Consider the following 25,380-nt stretch of genomic DNA (forward strand, 5'->3'; position numbering starts at 1 on the left):
GAAAATGCCTACTGTTTGTTATCTCTGACCATGTCCTGTGGAAACCAGCTTTTCAACACTCAGATCCAGGATGGTCTTAATGTGTTTCATACTCATGTCATGAAACTGTAGACAAGACAAAGTGATCAATCAAGGACACCTCTTAGTGGGTGTCTGAACTGTGATTTCTGTGGCCATGAATCAAGAATACTAAGAATTGTTTCATTACACAGCAATTTATATCGACACTGAGGAGCTGACAATATGGACATGGTTTGGCTTTTCTTTTTAAGTCAGATTTATTTAAACCAACATATAAACATGACACCAGATATGTGAAACTGAACATGTGATCATGCTGATGAAATTAATGTCAATTTTGGACTTCAAAGTGCAGCTAATCATAAGTTATTAGATGTTGCTATTAGTGGTCACAGTGCTTTTCTTATTTCTTCCTACTGGAATTAACACATTTTACTTTGAAGTAAGGGTAATTGTTGAAGTTTCCTAAATGTTGGCTGAAAGAAAGTAACAGGTCAGAACAGTGCTATACCTGAGTAATCGGGTGTGGGATGAAAGAGAGTAAGATCAATGGCTATAGCAGTTGTCAGCAGCGTGTCCTCTTTAGGAGGTTAACCTGCTATATTGGTTGACTGATAATGTGAAACAGTTGTAACAGAACAATTCTAAAAGGTGGAAGCAATATCTGTGTCTATACCTGAGTGAAATCATAGGTCCCAGGGGAGGAAGGGAGAGGAAGAGTCTAAAACCTGTACTCTTCTTCAAAGGATGGATTTAAACTTGCTTTGACCCAGACCACATTTCCTCGTCAGTCCTAAGAGTTTCAACACTATCCTCACCTTTCACTTGTACTAGCACATCAGGTATGCACTGATGAGCAGCAGGTCCAGTAATGCTTCACCTTTGGTAGGTCTGTACAACACCTGATCAGGAAGTTATCTTCAACACACTCCAGGAGCCTCCTAGATTGCTTGCAGCTCAGTGTTGCTTTCCCAGCAGACAGCCAAGTACCTTAAATCACCCGCAAGGACAAGAGCCTGAGAGTACGATACATCTTGTATCTTGGCTCTATTTGATCAGGCAACCTTTACTAGACCCCGACTCCTGATGTCCTTTATTGGTCTGGTCCCTGTCATAACGAATGATATCCATCCTAGGGTTATGAGAGAGATGGCTGATGTGGTTGCTGAGCTGCTCGCCATTGTATTTGAAAAACTGTGGCTGCCTGGTGAAGTCCCCAGTGATTGGAAAAAGAGAAACGTTACTCCCGTTTTTAAGAGAGAAATGATGACTCAGGGAACTGCAAGCCAGTGAGCCTCACCTGTGTGCAAGGAAAGATCATGGAGCAGATCCTTTTAGAAGCCATGTTAAGGCACATATGAGATAAAGAGGTGATTTGAGACAGCCATCATGGCTTCATAAGGGCCTGACCATCTGGTGGCCTTCTGTGATGGAGTGATGACATACATGGATAGACAGTGGATGTTACCTACATGGACTTCTGCAAGGCCTTTGACATGATACCTCACCACATCCTTCTCTCTATATAGGTGAGGTATAGATTTGAAAGATGGACTGTTTGGAGGATTAAGAACTGGTTGGCTGGTTGCAGCCAAAGGGTTGTGATCAATGATTCTGCATCAGGGTGGAGGCCGGTCACAAGTGGTGTCCCTCAGCAGTCAGTCATGGGACTGGTGCTCTTCAACATCTTCATCAATGACACAGAGTATGGAATTGAGTGCACCCTCAGCACGTTTGCAGACAACACCAAGCTGAGCAGCGCAGTCGATATGCTGGGGAGAAAGGAAACCATCCAGAGGGACCTGGATAGGCTGGAGGAGTGGGCCCATGAGAACATAATGAGGTTCAACAAGGCCAAGAGCAAGGTGTTGCAGTTGGGTTGGGGCAATCCCAGGTATTTATACAAACTGGGGGAAGATCTCCTTGGGAGCAGCCCTGCACAGAAGGACTTGGGGGCCTCGGTGAACAAGAAGCTGGACATGAGCCAGCAGTGTGTGCTTGCAGCCCGGAAGGCCAACTATATCCTATTAAAAGAGGAGTGGCCAGCAGGGAGAGGAAGGTAATGGAGACATGCTCCTTCAAGCAAATTCTGATTATTTAATCAGATACAGTATTTGTGTTATGAAAAATAATACTTTATCTCTTTGAGAGCTTGCCTGCTTTTATAGACTGCTCCATCCTTCTCATTTCTGTGTTTTTGCTATTGTTTTTGAGAAAAACAACAACAAAAAAAACCCACACAGGCTACACAGTGGTTAATATTATTTATTCCTGAATTTACACTACCATAGATCTACGAAGAACTTGAGATTGATGACTTTTAAAGGTACTTCCCACCTCAAACAATTTTATGAATATTATATATGTAAAGGATAGCAAAATATAAAATATTTTAAAACAAACAAATAAAAAGGCCATTCTAGAAAACCTTGAATAATTAAGGAGGATTAAAAAAGCAACTAAATATGCACGAAAGTCAGACATTACAGCTAGTCTTTGAATGGAGGGCATTTGAGCAAGCAGTTATAAAACAAAAGTAATGTTTCTGGACAGCACCTACCAGTATCTGTAATTATGCATAGTAACCAATTAAGTAGGCAAAATTAAATGCACTTAAAGCAGTGTAGCTAAAAAAGGCAATGATGCTAGAACTTAACATTAAACTGTTCTCACTCCCCCTCCACCCTCAAAGCGTTGTGAAGTTCTCATATAGAACACCATTGAGCCTTTTCCCAGCAATTTTCAGCAGATACGTAAGTATGGCTTCCCATAAGTACTAGTGATTTGTTTAGAAGTAAGCATGTAGATTACACTACTCATGAAAGGCTTCTAGACGTATCCTGTCTGGATCTTCTGGATGCCTCAGGACAATTCCACTTCGCAGTAGCAGCTCCACATAAGGTGGCCAAAATGAGTCATCAACTGTTACATAGGGTTTGTGTGGTGTGGACATCAATTGATTCAAGAGAATCTGGAGGACCAAAAGTACAAAATTTAGAACATGTTGTGGAAATTAGTATTGATAAAAGGAGAATTCTAGTTCTAAGTTTTTCACTGTATATCAAAAATTCTTAGACAGTATAATTCTTTAGACAGTATAACTGTAAATGCCTAAGAAATACGAATGTGAAGGCAGTAAGAAATCCTTACATAATCCAGAGAGAGAGAGAGAGAGAGAGAGAGAGAGAGAGAGTGTGTTTTGGAAATAATTTGTCTGAAAGCCATAACTGACTTATCACCAATGCTTGTAAAAATCTCTACTAGTGGAAATGCACCGTTCACTGTTACACTGATGAAACGCACTTCCTTCCACCTCTGTGCTCACATCCACTGTTTTGTCTCCATAAGTATTCAGCAAATACTGATGAATGTCAGTAGGTACCATTTTTTTTTCAGATGGAGGAACTCAATGCCACACCTTTGCTCCATACACACTTCCATGTCAGATGCGTTTTGTCCCCTCTGCTGCCATCTGTCACACAGCAACATGTAATGGAGGACTGGTTGGGAGGCTCAACCTCTACTGCCATAGCGCAAAACATCCACCTCTGACAGTGTGAGCCAACATCAAAAATAGGCAGCGCTGTTTCCAGAGCAGCCGCTGCATCATCAGCAACCTTGTTGAGGATGCACTCTATTGCTTCAACCACATAACTGTTGAAGATGTTAAACAAGACCAGATGCAGTACTGATCACTGTTAGCCACAGACCTCCAACTAGACTGTGCCACTGTCACAACTACCTGAGCTCTACCAGTCAAGCAGTTCTCAATCCACCTCACTGTTGTCTCATATAATCCACAATTCCTAGGCTTATCTATGAGGGTATTATCACAGACAACGTGAAGAGCCTTGCTAAGCCAAGACAGACATCATCCACTGCTCTCCCCTCATCTGCCCAGCTGCTCATGACATTGTAGATGACTACCAGATTGGTCAGTAATGATTTCCCCTTGGTGAATCCACAGTGATTATTCCTGATAGCCTCTGCTTCAACCTGCTTGGTGATGACATTCAGATTAAGTTGCTCCATTGCTTTCTCAGGGACAGAGGTAAGGCTGACAGGCCTGCAGTTTCCCAGGTATTCCTTCTTTATGAAGACTGGTGTCACACTGCATTTCCTCCAGCCTTCAAGCACCTCTTCCATTCTCCAAAACCTTTCAAAGATGATAGAGAGTGGTTCAGCAATCACTTCTGCCAGCTCCCTCCCTGTGGGTGTATCCCACAGAGGCCCATGGATCTGTGTGTGTCAAGTTTGCCTGGATGATCTCTGATCAGATCCTCCTTGGCCAAGGCAGAGTTTTCTGCTCTACTCTCTCTCATCTTCAAGGTCTGGGATTCCTGAATGGCAATCTCAGCAGTAAAGACTGCTAAGCAAAGAAGGCATTCAGTAACTCTGCCTTCTCAATGTTCTCCATTACCAGAGCACCCACCTCATTCAGCAGCAGGCCAGAGGCTCCTTTTGCTATTGATATTCTTAAGCTAGCCAATGGACCAATCCTGAGCTTGGAGGAAGTGGTACTTGAATGTTAACCAACTCTTTCATGCCAGTTCATATAACTACTTCCTGATTGTGCATGACAAGCGCCTTACAACAATTCACCACCTCTTAATACTTCCTTACCATTTGTTTCTTCCTTACCTAAATATATACTACTAGTTAAGAGACTGAAAATCAAACATCAGTTTCAGCATTCTTTGTGTGCTCCTGAAGTCTGTGTTTATGCCCTCATAATAGGAATAACACCTACAGATTATTTAATTTTGCCTATTCTATCATGCTTTCTTTATTCATCCGAGCTACTCTGTTATTCTACTCAGAGCTTGTAGAGTCCCAGCCTTCCTAGTCTTAGTAAGTACAAAATACTCTGCCTGCCTCTTTCTTGCTGATGAAAAATGCATAAAAAGTTTTCCCCACCTAGTACTGTTAAAAAAAAAACCTCTTTTTTTATGGATGCTCCAAAGAATTGCTCAAGTTTATGTATTTTGTATTCATCTGCTCTAATGCTGAATATTTACTCCAATTATATTGCTGTAGATGAATTGTTGCTTAGTCTCCTATGACATCTTAGATTCCAAAATCATCTTTATGGTCATTTACATACATTTTTATTGTAAATATCTTTCAAATTTTAAACTAGTCTACAGAATTCTCAACCTGATAGTAATAATTCTTAAACTATTCAAATGGGAAAAAAAAAAACACCTTGATTTATAAAAAATGAAAAATAAATATACCTTACTAGTGGAATAAAGATTAGTATAATAAAATTTTTGAAGTTTGCAAGATGGATAAGTTCACATCTTCCTGATGTACTTTATGCTAATTTAATGAAGTGTTAATATAGTTCAATTATGTAAATGCATACATCTAGCCTAACAAAATGCATTTATTAAAAATGTACACTTTCGTTGTTCAAAAAGCAAACATTAAGGAGACATCATTAGGAACACATACTTCCATTGTAATCCTGGGAACCTATTACAGTTCTACAACATTAAATCTGTAATTACAATAGAAATGTGACTTAGTATTTGTCTTTTTAAGAAACTATTACTTGTATCTAAGCAAATGGTTTGAAACTAGAACCAAGTTACTCAGCAGAAGAAAAAAAAACAACCCACAACCATCATCACCATAAAATAAAGGGACACTCACAGTTTAGACCAAAATAGTTAAAAATAAGTCTGAATTTCTGGTACTAATACATTCTTCCAAATGGAAATCAGACACAATTTGCATGTGTTCACATTTCAAGAAGACAATGTTATCAGAAAAAAACACGAAGGGCAATTTGTTTTCCATAGGGAATACATCTATTTCAAATTCTTGAGTCTGTTTTCAGACTCTGCCTAATTTGACATTAATAGGCATGCTGAGATACTTCAGGCATGTAAAACAATTTTGATGATGTAAGTAAAGATTCGCTGTCTGGGCTTTAAACTAAAGAACAACAATGTCATAGTGACCGGATCATAGCATCTTAACATCAGAATGTTATTCATCAAGTTTTCTCTCAAGAAAAAGGATTTTTTTCTCCTGGGAGGTTTTACACGTAGATGCTTACAACTGTCTGAAGTATAAGCATGGAAGACAAAAACGAAATTACCTTTAAGACTAGAAGGAAAAATTCTAGCAAAAAGATTTAATGCTCCTTCAGAGTTATGCTTGACAATTCAAAATCTTAAGTTGTACTTTAAAGAAAAACACACTAACTAATATTAGCATAAAATCCATTAGAAATATATTAATCAAGACACACTGATTTTTCAATATGAAAGAAGATAATCCAGTTAATACATACTACTTCGTTCTCCTGTAACTGATACTGCACTACTTTTCAGAAATATCTGTATTTAAACAGTACAAAACACAGCACAAAATAATTTTCTTAACCAAAGCATGTTTTCCCTCAAATGAACTTCTGAGACTCATAAAATTTCTATAAAATAAACAATGTAAAATTATAGAAATAAAGGGCAAATCATTTTTCCAGATGAAACTTAAGATTTGGTTATCTAGTCTCATAAAAAGGTGGAGGTTTAATTTGATAGACATTAGAATAGAAATTAAACAGTCCTAAACATTTTACTTTTAAATGATCTAAACAGTATATCATATTGTCATTTCTCTATGAATAGATTGTAATCAGATCTGAGTATTAGGAAATCCCCCCAATCTCTACATAATATCATCTTACCTCTAAAATTTCATGCATTGTTATCACTTGTTCACACGGCTCTTCAGAGTACCTCTGCAAACACAAACCCACCATTCAAATTAACAACAAAGAAAAAACGCAAAACAAAACATTCAGGAAATATCATAAATGACAAAGAAAACAATCACATAATTATTTGATGGCATACTACGTAACAGGCAAAGACACATGGCTTTTGTTCAGTCATAACACAAATACAAGGTAGGATATTTAAATAATAAATTTGTCAATGCAATATCATGAGCTTCAGTATTACAGATAATTACTTTAAAAATCATTACATGTAATCTCACATGACTGTAGTATAGCTACCTACACTGAAGCAAAAAAATAAAACCATATTTTAGATGTAGTACAATGCAAAACATTTTGTAAATTTGAGCTGTTACAAAAACAGTACTTTTTTTAGCATCGGGTAAATGTTTACAATAAGATGCAAGTCTGCCACAGATTATAGTTCACAGTGTCTTAATATTTCTTCATGATTTTTGAATTAGAATTTATTTATTTTACACCTTCTAAAGAAAAAGTCCAAGTTCAAGAGAGAGAATCGTAAAACCCTCTGTAGAGCCATACATTAGAAAATTAGAATAAAAACAATGCAAATAAAACTGCTCGTGCTGTTTTCCAAGAGGAAAAAGGCAATAAATAATAACTCACAAAGGGCAAATTCTGGCTTTCTCCTTTCCATCACAATTCTTAACAGAAAGCCAAAAAAGGGACATACTTCTTGCTCCAAGGAAATCATGCACAAATCATGACTGAGTTAGGGCTCAATAAAGCATATCTTTTTGCCCTCACATTGATACTGGGCTAAGGAAACAGAACCTATAGTGAGAAGCTGCAAAAACTTCCAAGGAAGAATCATGAAGAAGCTTTGTAGCCTTGGCTGTTGTTAAAAATCTGCAGATTAATTAGCAGGTTTGATATTTGTCTGTTGAACCTAAAATTAATTTTTGACTTCAGAAATTAATAGAACTGACAAATAATAAAATCTTAAAGATGTTAGTGTAAGGATGTTTGCACTCTCCCAGAACTAGCAAACATATTTTCCTGTTGTTATAATATAAGTAATAAGCTTTATTTTATAACATTACTTACATACTTTAAGTATTGAAGTAGGTAATACTTCAATAAGTATTTATAATTAATGTGTATAAAGTCACTTTTAAGCAGGATGATCAGCATCTATTTACTTAAACTTCCTTTCATGAGGCAGATCAGCATAGAGTATTCCTATACATAATTATACTTATCCAGAGGGAAAAAAGAGACTAATACTTTCTAAGATCTAAAATGCAAGACAATTCTTGACTCAGTCAGTACTTACACTAAAGCTGTCTGTCAGACTGTGGTCACAGAAGCTAACTATGTTTACTCTTTAATCCCAGCCCCAGGTGCTGGTGTCTGGTGGAAGACAGGTGGAACCTTAAGTCAGTTTTACAGCAGTTCTCACTGCTTTTAATCACCCGGAGCACATTCACAGTCACACAGAAGTACTGAAAGCACAAGCAGCTTTCGTGAAGTGAAATAAAACTGCTAACACAGCTAAGAGTTAAAATAACAGAATCATTAAGGTTGGAAATGTCAATAACATCACATAGTCCAAACAGCATCCCATGCCCGGGACCACTGCAGAGCATGTCATTCTGTGCAACATGGACCCTCTTTCAGAAAACCTCCAGGGATGGTCATTCCACCACCTCCCGGGGCAGCCTGCTCCGATGCAGTGCCACTCTTTTCAAGAAAGAATTTTTCCCCTGGTGTATTTGAAGGCCATTACCTCTCATTCTATCACTAGTTACCTGGGAAAACAGGATGACCCCCACATAGCTACAATCTCCTTTCAGGTCATCATGAAGAGTGATTAAAGTCTTCCGAGTCTCCTCCAGACTAAACAATCCTAACTCCCTCATAAGATGTGTTCCAGACCCTTCACAGCTTCACTGCCCTTTTCTGGGCACACTCCAGGGCCTCAGTGACTCTTCTATGAGAGAATCAAGCTGATAAGAGATGTGGATAATGCCTTTTTTTGAACCCAGGTAGCATCAAATTCTATTACTTATGCAGACAATTTGCATTTCTGACACATTAACGAAAACGTCTTTCTCTAGCCTCCACAGATAATTTTAAGCTGATTATGAGGGACCAGTAACTGCGCCGCTATGAACCAATTACACTGAAAGATAGAAAAGAAGATACAAATTCACAAGATTCATTGGAACATAACCTGTGCTTAAAGTTCAATAAATGTATAAACAAAATTAAAAGATAAGATCTTGATTGGGAATTTATCAAAACGAGTTTTAAGTAAAAGCAAATAAATATATAAAGCGAGCTTCTGTGAGAAGGGTAAGTGTAGACTATTCTCAGAGACCCTGGATGATGTGATTTTCAATAAAATAAGAAAAACTGCATGGAAAAGAGACAGAGCGAAGAAACTAGTTAGAATTTCTAACAGTACAAGAAAGGCTGAGAAAATGCAAGGAATTGAATTTTGTGCTGGGGTAAGAGATTCAACAGAATTCTGAATCAGATACATGAATGTACTGTTTCTTCAATCTGAAACTTAGCTGGAGATGACTGTGAGGAACTTAATCCAACCTCAAAATTGGCCTTGCTGATAGAGCTGGACTGGGAGATCCAGTCCAGAGATCACTTCCAGATCAGATTTTGATATGAACCATATATGTGGTAGCAAATGAACTTGTTTATCTCATTATGTGAAATACATTTTTAAAGACATGACATCCATGGGGAGAAAAATAGACAACAGCTTAAAATTCATCTGGGAAAGTAACTGGTATTTGAACAAACATCCTAAAAAAACAAAAAAAAACCTACAAGATGACTAAGAACCAGCAAAATTGGAGATGGGAGATCAGGGTGAAATGAGGAAATATCTGATTTAAAGAAAACTGTTAATTAAGTCATAGGTTCATAGTCACTAAAGTTTAATTCTGTAACAGTGACAAAAAAAATGTAGGCTGTCCTGTTTTCAGCTAGGACAGAGTTCATTTTCTTCACAGTGTCTGGTATGATGCTATGTCTTGGCTTTAGGAGAAAAATAACATTGATAACACACCAATGTTTTAGTTGCTGCCAAGCAGTATTGTACAGAGCCAAAGACATTTCAGTTTTTCAGCTTCTGTACTATCATGCCAGCACAGGGCCAGGGGGAGCACAACTGATGAGAGGACAGAACCAGGACAGCCGACCTGAACAGGCCAAAGAGATTTTCCATAACATGTGGCATCTCAAGTGAACCATAAAAGTAGTGCAAGTCAGCCAGGTTGGGACAGATAGTGCTCTGGGACTGGCTAGGCATTGGTTGGCAGGTGGTGAGCAACTGCATGGTGTATATTTGCTTTGTTCATATGTATATATGCATAATAAAATTATAACAACTTATTTCTCTTTTCATTTTCTTTCTGAGTGAGTAACTTTTATCTCATCCTATGCATTATATTTTTTTCCCCCCATTCTTTCCCTGATTCCACTGGGAGGTGGAAGCAAGCAAATGGCTGTGGTATGGAGCTGCCAGGTTAAACCACAATATCAGGGTGATCAATATTTACTAATAAGAGGATTCTGGAAAGCACTGATATAGAGAAGAACTAAAATACAGTACAGGAAGATGTGGATGACTTCAGAGATGATCACTGTGCCTCAAAAACTGCACCTGGCATTTCTATGTGCTAAATATGTACTGTGTAAATCCAAGATTTTTTTTTTTTTTAGGAGAAACTCAAGTCTCATCATTACAAATAACAGGAAGAAAAAAGGCAAGAGTATTTTTTTTGTTTTGCTTTTGTGAAGAATATGAGCTATTTTCTTTATAATGTTGGTGTCTACCAGATTCCAAAAAAAAAAAGATTAATTAGAAAGGAATCAAATACAGTGAGTATTAGTATAAAATGAAAATTTCTCTCATAAGAAACAAACAGAAAGCTTTGCTCTTTCAGTTTGCAAAACAAAGAAAAAGAAGAGACAAGACTACTGTCCAATATATCAGGAGAGGTAAATACAAGAAAGAAGAAGCTATTCTAAGGACAGTACTGGCATAAGAATACATAGATCTCTATTAGACATGAGATTCTAACATAAGTTGTTCCTCAGAATTCTGAAACAGATACATGAATGCACCGTTTCTTCAATTTGAAACTTGTAATTTAGGAGATTTACTAACAAGGGTATTGAAACATTAGAAAGAACACCGATAGGAAGAGCAGAAACTGAAAAGAATTAAAAATGAAGCTCAATCAGAATAGTCTAGAAACTGCATGATGTGGTTGTCTGCAATAACAAGGAACTAGATTCAAGAAATCTATTTCTGTGTTCCTAAATGTGTATGAAATCCAGATCAACTCCCACCTTATTTATAGCTGTTTTCTAATCGTTTTTTTTAAACAGTAATGGTAAAAGGTTTATTTTTACTACAGACTTTGAATTTATTATGCAAAATACTCCCTGACTGCCTATTTTCCCTAAACTTTAAGATAATTTTTGGCTGGGTTTGCCTGAACAGAAACCGATAGTTAACATTCTAAACTATATTGTAATTATAAACACTTGTCCTGACTACTGTTCCAAAAGCATTGCTGGGCAATTAAAATTTGCTTTGCCAAGGAAAACATGAATCCACTTGCCTCGTCCAGTAAAAAAAAAAAAAAAAAGAAAGAAAAAAAGAAAGAAAAAAAGAAGCATTTTGGAGTGAACCCCACATCATTTTCAAATTTGGCACATTTATGCATCTTATTGGGTAAAGACTATATGCATTAAAAAAAAAAATCAGCTGGAACTGCCTTACATAATATAAACCAACTTGAAATATGTTGATTAAATATAAAAGATCAGCCTTAAGAATATACTTATATCTTGAAATGACCAAAGATTCTATACCAGTGACTTTTACAAAATGTTAAAACTAATTAAATAAAAATGAAGCATTACAAATGTAATAGTCAGGAAAACAAACAGAAAACAAACCATCACCATCACCACCACCACCACCAACACAACAAGAACAACAGAAAAACCACACCAACTCGACACTTTACCTTCTTTTTAGCATTTCCATTTTTCTCTGGAAGGGGAAAATGTTCTTCTAGGAACTCACCCAAAGCATTCAAGAGTTTTTTCTTATATTCCCTTAACTCCGACATTTGGTTTTTCAGTTCTTGAAACAGTCTAGTAGGCAATATAATAGTAAAAACATACCAACAGAATATCAAATTCAACAATTTTTTTTTTTTCTCAATTAAAAGAAGGCACTTATTTTCTACTGTTAAAAAATTGTCATCTTATTATTTGTTCTATTTTACAAAGCAAACAGCATGTTTTTTAGTATTTGTTTGGTCACATACTTTTTTTGAAATATAAGGTCTTCAATATGAAAAATTTGACATTACAGCAATACCTTTTTTCAGAATCTGTTACAACTTCTTTTTTCATTTCTTCTTCAGTTTCCTTAAAAGCATTTACTATTTGCACCAGTTCGTCATGCCACTGCTGTTCTCTTTGAAACATAAAAAACAGAACACAGTACAATTGATAAATGCAATGCAGTTTTCCCTGAACAATTCTTAAGTCCCAATTACTTTCCAGATCCTCTTTCCACCTTTACCTTTCCAGATCTTCTTTCAGCTTTTCATTCTTTGACTGAACTGCTGACAGCACCATTTCAAGTTCTTTCTTTACTTCCTGCAACTATAAAAAAGTAAAAAGAAACCTACAATTTACAAATAGCCAAGCCTCTACTATTTTTCTATGTAAGGTTTTATCTGTGGATCTGGTTTCATGTATCAGGTAAAGACAGCCGAAGTTATCCCTAATTTCTTATGCAGGCTCAGGTAAAAAGTGTTTTAAAATCCAGCTGAAATCTTACTGTCCCAGACACTCAATAATGTATCAAAACACTGTAAAACATCATTAATTTTACTTGAAGCAAATTGTGGAGCACTCACAAGTACTGTTCATCTGATGAAACACTAAACGCATAGCACTGAAAAAAAAAAAAATGCTGCAAAGAAAGGCTAATCATATACACTGATGATATGGATTATATACATGGGAGAGGAAAGAGGAAGAAACAACTTAACTACTGCAGCCAGGAGCTACAGGTGCTGGTAAAGATATGGAACGTACATCTCAAAGGACCCGGTCTTTCATTAATACGCTACATACTAAAAAGCAAAGCTCCTAATAAGTTTATGCCTTTTTAATATAAACCTACAATTTGGATGTATGTTGTCTCCTTTCATACACACTATGAAAATTATTTTATATTTTGCTCAAGGAAACAAAACTTCTAAAAAATATTATACAGATGCAAGTGCGCTGTATACACACAATACATGAAAAAAGACTGGAACTCTCTGCAAAATAACCTTGCAGCTAAAGCATAAAACAGCAGTGCAGTGAAATTAATTAAATTAATTAATTAAACTTAATTCAACAGCTTATTTATAATGGCTCTTAACAGCCGATGGATACTCTGCTACCAGTGACTCCAGAGGGAAGAAAGCTGCTAGGAAGAAAAATCTAAACAATATTTTTTAAACCAGAGCAGCATATTTTTAGCTACTACTGCATATCAATGTCCAACCAATACTGTGTGAAGTTACCACTAATGCGATTCTTGATTTGCCCTGTCAAGTCTAGAAGAACTCAACAAAATATCTGCAGATTATTTTCACAGATATCTAAAGCTAAGAATACAGAATCTTCTTTGTAACATGTTATACTCTATATTATATAGCATGAAATGCAATAAATACAAAAACTTTTGCTTAAAAAAATCATTCTTTACAAGTAGAAAATTTTAGTAATTATAATTCAGGAGAAGACAAACATTAGAACAACCACAGTAGTAAAGAAATATACTGACTAGCTTGACAACAGTCCACAACAGGAGCAGCTAGAGGGGAACATGGGACCTGAATAGAATTTTTAAAAGTTTAAATAAAAAATTATCTATTAACAGAAAAAGAGACTTACCTCTTCTTCTCCTAATAACAGCAGTACCTCTGGATTAGTTGAAACTACTGAAAAATATAATGAATGGATTTGAATGTGTTTCAGTCACTTCAAAGTGAAAAAAAGCACTGAGTTTTTTTGCTTTGTTTTGTTTTTTAAGTGTACATGAACAAGTACAGGTACACGATTTTGAAATGTGACATCTGTACGACAGCATAAGCAAGCTTGTGTTGTGAAAAGTTTCCATCAACACAGGAAACCGAATTTCTCCAGTCTTCAAATTCATTCTAAAACAGGCTCATCAAATGACTGAAGAACTGTGAGAAGGTTCGTTATCACTCTATTTTTATATGTAAGCTGAGCTTGTACACTTTCCATTGTACACACAAGCTATTTTATTAGAACTTCATTACAACTTACTCAAACAGAATGTTTAGCCAAGCTTTCTACAGACCACGTGCCCATATTTTACAAATATCTAATCTAAGTTATGTAGAGATTGAAAATTTCTCAGAATTCCTCAGTCACAGATTAGTTGTGTTTGGAAGGGACCTCAGGAGACTGTGCAGTACAATACTAACTCAAAGCAGGATAAACTGCAACAGAATGCCCATTAGGGTTTTTACTATCATCAAATATGAAGAGTCCAAAGCCACCCTAGGCAACTTGCTCAAGTAACAATCACAGTAAAAAAGGTTTTTAATCTGTTTAAATGGGTTTTCTTCTATTTAAGTTAGTCATCATTACCCCTTGCCCTCTCATTGAATAGCACTGAGTCTGTTTTTTCCTTCTCTACTTTATCCTTTCAGGTATTTATAACACCGGTAAGATTTAATCAGTGTAAACTGTAAAGCTCTCAACCCTTCCTCGCATGTCAGATGCTCCAAGCCCTTAATTATTTCCATATCACTGTCAGTGGACTTGCTCCATTGTGTCCAAGTCTCTCCTGTACTGGTGAGCCCAGAGAAGGGCCACAACACTCCAGATGTTTGACTGTAGAAGAACAATCACATCCTTTGATTTGCTGGTGATTATCTTTCCAAGACAGACCAAGATGCTGCTGTCCCATAAAGGAAGTTGGTTTGGTAGATGCACATGGAAACTCTTCAAATAATAACTAGCAAATGCATTACACTTTGATACCTAAATGCTTCCGAACTGCTTGACCATGACTGTGAAATCTACATAGAATCATATAATGGCTTCGTTTGGAAGGAATCTGAAAGCCCATCCAGCTCCAATCCCCCTGACGTGGGCAGGTTGACACCCACCAGATCAGGCTGCCCAGGGCTCTATCCAACCTGGCCTTGAATACCTCCAGGAATGGTGCAGCCACAGCTTCTCAAAGTAGCCTGTGCCAGTGCTTCACTGCCCTGTGACTAAAAAAAATTTCCTCCTCATACCTCAAGACCTTGACCGCAGGGCTGCTCTCAATGAGTTCTTCCAAGGCGAATGGCATCCTGGCTTGTATCAGTAATGGTGTGGTGAGCAGGACTAGGGAAGTGATCCTGCCCCTGTACTCAGCATTGGTGAGGCCTCACCTCAAGTACTGCGTTGAGTTTTGGGCACCTCAGTACAGAAAGGACACTGAGGTGCTGGAGCAGGTCCAAAGAAGGACAACAAGGCTTGTGAAGGGCTTGGAGAATATGTCCTACGAGGAGCAAATGAAGGAACTGGGGATGTTTAGTCTGGGGAAGAGGAGGCTGAGGGGAGACCTTATTGCTCTCTTCCAATACCTGATCTCTTCTCACTGGTGACAGGATGAGGGGAAATGGCCTCAAGTTGCACCAGGGGAAGCTTAGGTTGGATGTCAGGAAAGGGTTGTTAAGCACTGGAATGGGCTCCCAGGGGAGGTGGTTGAGTCACCATCCCCGAATGTGTTTAAAAACCATTTGGATGTGGTGCTCAGGAACATGATTTAGCGGAGGGCTGTCAGTTAGGGTAGTATGGTTAGGTTGTGGTTGGACTCGATGATCTTTACGGTCTTTTCCAACCTGAGTTATTCTATGACTCTATGATTCTTATCCCAGTCTCCATTTGGAATTGTCCCAACCTAAGAGTGGCACCTTGCACATAGTTAATAGCTAAATTTGCAAGCTTGTTCAGCTCTCTTCGGATGGCATCCCTTCCCTCTATTGTATCATATTTAAAAAAAATAATAAAGTAAAGCACTATCCTAAGTGTTTACAAGAATAGCTACATGTAAGGAGATGAAATGACCAATACAGTCAACTTTCTAACAAAAGCCCTCAGCAACAGCAGCACTTAAGGAAAAATGTTATTCTGTTCAACCATGGGGTAATGTCTCTCTAGAATCCTTCTGCAAAACCCAGTTATTTATGGCTCGTGCACTTTCTGAGTAAGAAACAAATTGTTGTATTTAATAGCCTTCAATAGACTTGAGTCAGTTTGCAGTGCCATATTAATTTCAAGAGTCTGCATTAGTGTATGACTTCAGAAAAAAAAAAAAAGCAGCATATGAATCTATCAACAGGGAAAGCAAAGCTACTCTAGCACATTTAAGCATTAATATGATCAGAATGTTTTGCCCAAGCTTGTACACTGAATTTCTAATCTTAAATAAAATTCAATAAAACCTTTTCCTTTAAAAAAAGCATGAACTACGTCTTAAATGCAGTACAATTGATTTCATCAAATTTGCAAAGCACACTTTGAGAAATTAATTTTATTGTTGTTTCAAGCCTGCACAATTTATGTGCAGTCTTATTGCTTTAATAATAATTGTCCAGTGATGTAAACAAACCAACAAAATTAATGAGCTCAAAAAATGCATTAAATGTCAGGATGAAATCTCTTCTGCTTAGGAAATTGCTATCATGCAATTCAGCAAGCCAATAAAAAACAAGTTATGCCTCAAGAATATGTTTTTAAAACAAATAACCCGAAGTTGAAAATAATGGCACACTTTAGTAAGGAAGCCTACCATCATCAGGTATTTTACCTAAATAAAAATTTCAAATGTTTTCAATGTAATTCCTTCAGTCAGCAGCTTATTTATGAACAGCAGACAAGAACCAGAATCTCCTACATTTTATTCAATGTCATACTTTCGGTCTGCATGCTTCTAAGAAGCATCTGAGGCTGATCTCTCCCCTGCAGACAGGCTTACAAAGCACACGAACTATGAATTTGTTCCAGTGCGCCAGCATCCATTTAGAAGAAATAAGAAACATTTCTTATCTTTCCAGCTCCTCTCACTTGACCATATGATATGCTGCAAGTACATGAGCTTTGAAAGAAGCTAGAAAAGTGACTATAATATTAATCTAATCTAAAAATGCATTCCAGTTCGGCCAAACAAAGTATCGGAAACCACATTTTGCTGTTTGCACAGTGTTTCCAAAATGACAGGGACTTTGAAGAACAAGACTACTCTGGCATTAAAATATTCAAAAAAGCTGAGTCAATGCATGTAAAGATTATGTATGCATTTAAAGATTAGCTAACAAAATTTACTAAGTTGAAAGGTACAAACAGGGACTGGACATGAGACATAGAAATGGATGCTATCAGAATACTACTGATAGTCTGGTGCAAATTGTTAAGATTTTCTAAAACAGCACCTCTGAAGCATGTGTTTACATTTAGATTCCAAGTGGTTTTATTTTCACAGTGTCTGAAGACAATATGGTAGACCTACAGCTTGCCTCAGTGGTATATGCTTTCAGTAAGCAATCTAGATTATTGTTACAATAAATTGAAGTTTTTAGTAGTTTTCTTAGCCTGAAGTCCATGACGTCTACTAAATTCAAGATAGATATTTTATCACGCTGCAGGGAGTTACTACTAAAGGCACATTTCAAAGTTTCATCCAGTATAGCATAACACAAAAGTAGCAATTAAAAAAAAAAAAAAAAGGAACTACAGTTAAAAACATGTCTGGGTAAGTGACTATTAGTTTATTAGCAATATTTGCGAAGAAGAAAAAAATACATCAGCCTATTTCAATTAGCATGAAGAAAGAACTATTTGCTAAAGTAGTTCTGTTCAAAAAAAAGAAGTACAGACAAGAAATGCAGGAGAAACAATCACAGAAAGGAGCAACATGAAAGAGGATGACAGAATAATTAATGTTTCTGCTTCGGGGTAAAATATTCTAGGAAACTTGCTAGCAATTATTTTCCATTTAAACAATTGATGATGATAGGAATTATGCATTCTTTTCCAGAATTGTAGGTTTAAGTCATAGTAAGAATCACTTCAATAGAAACTGAAGTACTAAAAGAAAATAGAGTAACTGCTGGAAATTAAACATAGGTATTACAGCGGGAAGCTTTTTATTTGACTTTTAACTAGTTATATTACCATAATACAGTATGACTGTCAACACATTCGCAGCCTAAGATGCTCAGATGAAGCACGTTGCAGAGCTTTACATGAGTACACCTTACAGGTAAGCAGCTACTTACGCTCAGGATTTCTTTTTTGCCATTGATAATACTCTGCTCTTAAAGCCTGCATTCGTGTCAGTAACAACAAAACCTGTATTAAAAGAAATTAAGTATTTTGTAAAGTGTGTTGAATTGTACTGGAAGAAACAGGATAGAGTGGGATAAAACTTCACTTACTAGATTTATGCAGCTGCAACAAAAGAATGACTACTGGAAAAGACCATTTTATTATTTGGAGGATTACAAAAAGCAATTGCAGAGGTCAAGAAACATTTTCACTCTTATTCCAGGAGGCAGAAAACAAAAATACTCAGATTTTGAATGCTCCCCTTAATTGCCTCTGTAGCATCAGACAATTGCAGCTGAAGATAAGCCACTTGAAGCATCAGTATTTCACATCTTTGAATGTCTTTTGATATATAGTTGATCCACATTTACCACTAAATGACAGTGATCACTGATAGATGTGATGACTAAACAGAAGATTTTCTTCCAAAAAGCAGTAGTCAAATATACTGTCTACCAAAACCACATTTATGTACTCAACATCGAAAAACTTTAGATTATTCTTCTAGCTCACTGACAGCACTGAAAATATGGGAGCAGTAAAACAAGACGTTAGTTCAGGAAAATTCATTTAAAAAAAAAACAACAACAGCAACAACCTAAATGACCAAGATTCTTAGAAGTTTACTTCATTTATTTTACTATGATCTGGAGAAAGAATATATATATATAAATATTTTTTAAAAAAAATTATATATATATACATATATGGTGTGTGTGTACACACACACATACATGCATCATTACTATTCCATTTCCTGACATTGGAGATTGCACATATTATTTGAAGAAAAATACACACATACATAATACATATTGTCAAATTACTGCATAAGAAAGTAAACATGCATTTAATTGCAGTAACCACTGCTGTCTTCAACAAAAAGGACCACAGACCATATTCTGCTTTTCATCAAAAAAAAAGGAAAAAGAATCATCAGCTAAGATCTCATAATAAAACCAAGAACTGACACCTAACACTTGGATTTTCACAACTTATAACATCTTAGAAAACAACTTTGGAAATCTTTTAAAGTACTTTAAAGAACAGGAAAAGAAAAACCAAAAACCTTAAACTAAAAAAAAAAAAAGAATCCATCATACAAGTGCTTTTTATTCTGTAGATTAGCAGGTATCATCTCTCTTGTAATACTGGAACACTACTTTTGACAGTATCATCAGCCCACTCTGTTATCTTTTAAACTTGATAAAAAGGATCTACAAAATGTTTTCATATATGAAGTATACAAATAAATTAACACCACCATTCAGTAACTGTAGATTGTGGTCTCCTCAAGAGACAAATACGTACTGCAAATATATGCATAAATAGATATCTTTGTAATGTTGTATTTATATATTCCCAGCAAAATATACTTCTCAATAAGCAAATCATTGCATTGTAGACCAGAATCATCCTCAAACTTAAAGAATAAAACCTCACACAGTAGAATGCAAGATTTTAATCTTGATGTGGTTAAAGAGTGAACTTCACCGATCAGTTCAACAGCAAGGAAAAAAAATCAAACCACACAGCTTCTTTGCCAGCTACATTGATAATCGAAGTGCCTGTCTTAGGGCTTAAAGGAGGATCACTTAAAAATTGCTGAGTGAGGGTTTAACATGACCTTTTCCTCTCCTTATTTTCAATCATGAAGTGGCATAAACCTTTCCAACTCCATTTAATAACTGTCTCACTACAAGAGATTTTTTAAAAAGCTTATCTCTGAAATTAATTACAAGGCCATGATGGACTTCAATAACGCTACAGAAAAATATAAAAACCTCAGCCTACACCCAATTGAGCCTAGAGAAGTGATTTCTAGTGCTAGGATTTTATCCACTACTGAAAGAAGAGAAAAACTGCTTTGTGCATATAATAGAGTTCTTTGCATTTTATTTACTCCAGTTTAGAACACAGTTTACTAGTAGCAAGAAATTAAAATTAGTAATTAACTAGAAATTCAATATTTGAATGTGTTTGACAAAGAAATATAAAAAAAAAAAAGTGCTCTATCATTCCCACATACTGAATTAGCCACCTGAATATACCTCTTGAAGTCATGTAGGATGGAGATTTATAATATCTATGTATTTCATTCACTCAACCAACATACTTTCCAAATGAAGGGTCCCCATATAAATCCAATTTTAAAAATTCCTATTTAGAATCTACAAGCAACTAAACAGTGAGCCAACACTGCCTTTTTGCATGCTCCCCAAAATTCCAAGGGCATATATTCACACACTTAGCATTGCTTAGGTCATTTCCAACTCAAGCATATCAGTTTCCTATTGATATCTGCAAACAGGGAACAACTCCACTTTCCAAATGCAAACTTACAGAGTAAAACTAAAGGGATCAATAAAATATGAAAATATTTTGTTTTTAAAAAGATATAAATACACTGTAGCCCAAACAGCTACTGAAGTTACACATCCCACTATTCTGCCTGTGTCAGCTCTTAATCAGGTTACACGGCAGGACTGCACTTAACCTCTCCTCTTTTTGCGTTTATGCAAGAAGCTGCATAAATGCAACTGTTCAGCATTTGCTGGGCATTGACATACTTCAAATTAAGTCTCAAAGTTTGTAAGAGTAAAGACAACAACTTCAGAGACTAAGCAACGATAATTTAGTTTTCTTCTTTCTGAAAGAAATATTCTGCTTACAGGGAACATCTTGTGGAGAAAGAAAAAAATATTGCCTTACCTTGGCATCTGATTCTGGCACCGGTTCTGCTGTTAGAAGGGTTAGCTTACTCTGACACTGGGTAGAAAACAAAAGACAGATAATGTTTACTCGTTCCTACCTTTTGCAGGAAAGAAATATGATTTTTTAAAATTGCAGCAGTAACTGTTTACTGTAAGGAAAAAAAAAAGTCTTGACTTGGCTCTTACCATGTCCCTCAAAATCTGACCCAAAACAGCAAATAAAAGAAATATTTCTGAAATCATACTGCAGAAAAATTCAATTAATCGAAAAGTAAAAGAGCAGCAGCTAACAAAAGATGTGTAATTTGAGAAAAATAGCAAGTTACAAGGGAAACATCAGCACAGAGAAAAATACTGAACAGATTAAGAACATTAAAATACTGTGAAAACGAGACAGTCATGGACAGCAAGGCTGAATAGGGAATCCGCTGTGAAGTTAACACACCCAGTGCTACTACTCTAACTTTCCTAGTAAAGCAATCACATTATAGCACATTTTTTGTTTCAACTAATTTAGTAGCTCAATATACTACACAGTTGAGGAACAGGCTTATTTTTTAAGTGTGCAGCACATCAGTTCCCATTGACTGTAATGACTTTAATACCAAGACAGAAATTCAGGCCACCACAGAGATCCAAGACCATAGCAAAAGCCACCTGCTAAACTTCTTCTTATTTTCTACAAGTCAGCAATGTATTCTACCTCACAACTCGGCAGAACAGAGACTACTAAGCAGCGGAATTAAAAAGTAGTTCTTCGGAATCCTTATAATTCTGTTTTGGAACTAAACACAATATAGGATTCTGGCAGTAAATATTACTAATGACAGCACAATAGACATAACAAGATACCATAGATGATATCAACAGAGAAGCTAATTCAATGATTACAAAGTTCTTCAGATGTCTTTGCAAAATCTTGCCTGTATCCAGAACGTAATGCCCTGGCATATAAGATTTCAAAGGTTTTCCAATTATGTTAGAAACAATAAACACTTTATCTTCGTTTCTTATCTGAAAGTCTCACAGAAAATCCACATCCTCCAAAATCGTGCTGGGCAGTAGTTCACTTGGTAACTTACTGTGATATTTCAGAAGCCTACAAACAGGATTTTCTGCAGCTTGTTCATTAGTAAGATACACACTGTCCAAAATTCTAAGTAATATGTAACAGTGTTAGGTTTACACACAGAGCTAATAACATCCTATTATCTTTTAAAAACCTATTCCATACACATTATAAACCACAGTTTATAAGCACTTCATTCTGCTTTAAGATGTGAAGTATTTTCATGTAAAGTTCTGATCCTTTTAATGCATTTAGCCTACAATACAGAGCAAGCTAAATAAGTGGTGCGTTTAGCAGGTAAAATAGAAGGTAAGCAATTAGCACTCAAAATATTATGCAAAGCATGAGCTTTCACAAGTCTCAACAAACTTCTATAAAATGCATAACATTCCCTCACAATGGTTAAGAGTTTATTTTGACTAGGTTTGGCCTAATTAAGAAGATAAATAAATATAACTTGCTCTAAAGCTTTACTATTAGCATACTGGACCACCTGACAGAAGAGATACATTTTGTGATTGAGGTTGCAACTGTCAGCTTGCGTGAATGTATGCTACAAGCATCATTCTTCTGAATCTCTCTTCTTCAATTCTGTCTTTCCCTTAAGACCTTAAGTACTTGTGAACAGCAACTGATACCTGTCTTGAATAAGGCAAAAAAGAGGATCTCCATTTTAGTGTACTGGTATTACCAGAATACAAATAACTATCATTGCATTTTTCGCAAGTTTTAATGTATTCTCTCATTGTACTTTATTTGGGATGTAACTAAATCAGCACACTGCAAACAAAGACTGGCTCTGCAGGACACTTTTCATCCTTGCCAACATACCTGCCTTTCTAAAGGTCTTCATTTTGTTGTTCTTATCATTTCTTTGGAGGAGGTGTGGTAAGTACACAGTGAAGGGAGATAAGCAAGAAATTCTGACTGAAGTTAACAACAAATTAACAAATCTAGACTAATATTCATGATTTGCATACCTTTTCCATCTCCTTCCAAATATTCTCACATTCATGCAAGAGTTCTTCTGTGGCATCCACGGGGCAAACTGAGCTATTCATGATTTCTGGTAGTTTTTCAGCCTATTAACAAGAAAATTTGCGAAGATACCATGTAGATCAACTAGAAAAACTAACAGGTTACTGAATCATACCTGCTGCATTAGGTCAAGTCCATATCGGAGCAATCCCTTTGAATCCAAAAAGTTTTCAGTTAAGAACTCTATACTTACAGACAGGATCAAATCATTTGGTAACATCAGCTAACCATAACACTGTAGAAATATTCTGAAGTAAGATACTAACAATATTTGCAATTGAATCAGAAAGTGCAAAGTTTTCAAAAATGCTTTGGTTCATCTGGGCAACTTCTTTCCTGACAAAGAAACAATGTGAGAATAAGTGCCAGTCCATTAAACCATGGTTTTCTTCCATATATCCACAAAGTTCTTCAGCAGCTCTCTCTGTAGCCTTCCAATAAACGTACTAGGCTACTTCTCCTTACAATTTTCACTTGTTTATCAAAAAGACTTTGAATTCAAAAACTGTGGACACAAACAACAAAAGAAGCCAAAAGATATGCAGACAAGCAAATAAAGAGGGCACTAGGATGGTCAGCAGAAAAAAAGTCACAAGTCAGACTGGTCAAATTAAAAATGTTGAGAAACTGTTAGGCTAAATAGGCACACACATGTTTTTAAAATGTCATCTTAAAGTTAAGTCTATTGAGAGAGATATAAATGTCAACAGCACATATGAGGAAAACCGGGAGAGCCAAAATGTAACTCAAAGGGAGAATCTGCTAAGGTAAAACAATGAACTGCAACTTCCTAACTGTACTAGAAGTGGTAAGTCTTTAAAGAAGAAATAAGTGTCCTTGTCATCTTGATGATGCATAAACTCCAAAGTAAACCTTAGGAATTCATTTTCAAAACAAAAAAAGATGCATCACAGAATAATATGTTGAACATATGAGTGAAATATTTAACTACTACTTCTAACAGGCAAGTAAGCCACAGCAGAGCAGCTAAGAAAAAAATAAAACAACCAGCACTTCTCCTGGAATACTGTTCTAACAAACTGAGAAGTACCAATACCTCTGCTAAGCCTTCCTGACAAATTTGTTGCATAAATAATTAAAAACAGAACACTAAGAACACTAAGATTGCCATAACCTGATAAAATCTAACAGCATGGTTTTTGCAAAGGAAAATCATTATCTTCCTAAGAGTCTTGGAACGTCTCCATAACATAAAAGAGAACTAGATCACATCACTTACCAAGAATTGTGAAATGCCTCCAGCGAAGTCCCCCACAGAAGGCTAATAAAAAAGCTAAGCAGTCCTGAGATGTGTTGGTTTTTTTCTTCTTAGACCAAAAACTGGCAAAGATACAAACAAAAATAAGAAAGCCTCAATAGATTATTTTCATCACTGTAAAATGGCTCAGCAACAGAGTTGAGAGGCCCTGAAAAAAAAAAAAAAAAAAAAAAAGGAAAGAAAAAAGGAAATAAAGCAGCCTTCAGAAAGGAAACCTGAAAGGGGTGTCTGGGTGGAAAAAAAAAGTCCCATCTTCCCACATCTCCGCTCAGTAACACAATCTGCCATTGTGAAGATGGGACGTGAAACAGAGATCTCTAAATACCTAGCAAATAAAGTTATTATTATAACGTTTTTAATATTGTTGTCTCCAGCATTTTCATGGCCGATTTTACACAACCACAAGACGAACATATTTAAAGAAGAAACTACAGGCCACAATACCAGCAACCAGGTTGCCTTGTGGTCCCTTATCATTATCGTGTAAAGCACATATGTTAAAAATACTATTTCTTTTAAGATGTCTGTTGCTGTAGCAGGCAGTTTTCTCTTTTCTCACACGATAAGATGAGGTTTCCATTTGTCCCTACAGTTCGCAGCCGGTTGCTGCTTTTGTTAGCGCGCCACTAACGTTCCTCCCTCCATCGCTGTAGATGCACGCAATTAGCTAAAAGCACACGCGCGAACGAGAGTGCCACGCTTATCTTCGTCATTCAAAAGCAAAGATTTCTTTCATCTCACAGACATATTACATTCTCCGAAGGTCAGGAAGAAAGCGCCCCCCCCCGAGGGCACCTCGCGCCGCGGGCCCGCGCTCAGCCCTGCCAGGCGGTCGCAGGGTCCGGCCCGTCCGTCCTAAGTGCCCCCCCGGGATGAACGGCCGCACCTCCGGCGGCTGAATCTAGTCAGTGCTGAGACCGGGGCCGACGCAGCCCCAAGGAGCCGCAGTCCCCAAGAGCGCCAAGAACACCGCCGCCCGCCCCCCCGTTACCGCGGCGCCGCCGCCCGTCGCCGCCGCCTCAGCGAAGCCCGCCCGCTCCTGCGCGCGCTCCGCGCTCATTGGCTGCGCCTGGCGGTGGGG

The 25,380-nt window shown here is 36.8% G+C and overlaps 1 protein-coding gene across 3 annotated transcripts; it reads right to left on the minus strand.

Annotated features, from left to right (window-relative positions):
* Positions 1-2,266: 2,266 nt before the first annotated feature.
* Positions 2,267-25,377, minus strand: CENPK (centromere protein K). Of its 3 annotated transcripts, none has more exons than XM_048930689.1 (11): positions 25,291-25,377; positions 24,261-24,361; positions 22,963-23,064; positions 20,912-20,968; positions 18,151-18,223; positions 13,742-13,788; positions 12,369-12,451; positions 12,162-12,260; positions 11,803-11,932; positions 6,722-6,775; positions 2,267-2,992 (listed from the first exon to the last, which is right to left on the minus strand). In XM_048930689.1, exons 3-11 carry the CDS (start codon positions 23,041-23,043, stop codon positions 2,834-2,836), a joined length of 783 nt encoding a protein of 260 aa, XP_048786646.1. In that variant the 5' UTR covers positions 23,044-23,064; positions 24,261-24,361; positions 25,291-25,377; the 3' UTR covers positions 2,267-2,833. The 3 variants fall into 3 exon arrangements, with proteins under 3 accessions (XP_048786646.1, XP_048786647.1, XP_048786648.1); XM_048930690.1 differs by lacking the exon at positions 25,291-25,377 and adding an exon at positions 25,095-25,279; XM_048930691.1 differs by lacking the exon at positions 25,291-25,377 and adding an exon at positions 25,052-25,075.
* Between the last annotated feature and the right edge of the window lie 3 nt (positions 25,378-25,380).

This window comes from Lagopus muta, chromosome Z (assembly GCF_023343835.1).
Source record: "Lagopus muta isolate bLagMut1 chromosome Z, bLagMut1 primary, whole genome shotgun sequence".
NCBI classification, from domain to species: domain Eukaryota; kingdom Metazoa; phylum Chordata; class Aves; order Galliformes; family Phasianidae; genus Lagopus; species Lagopus muta.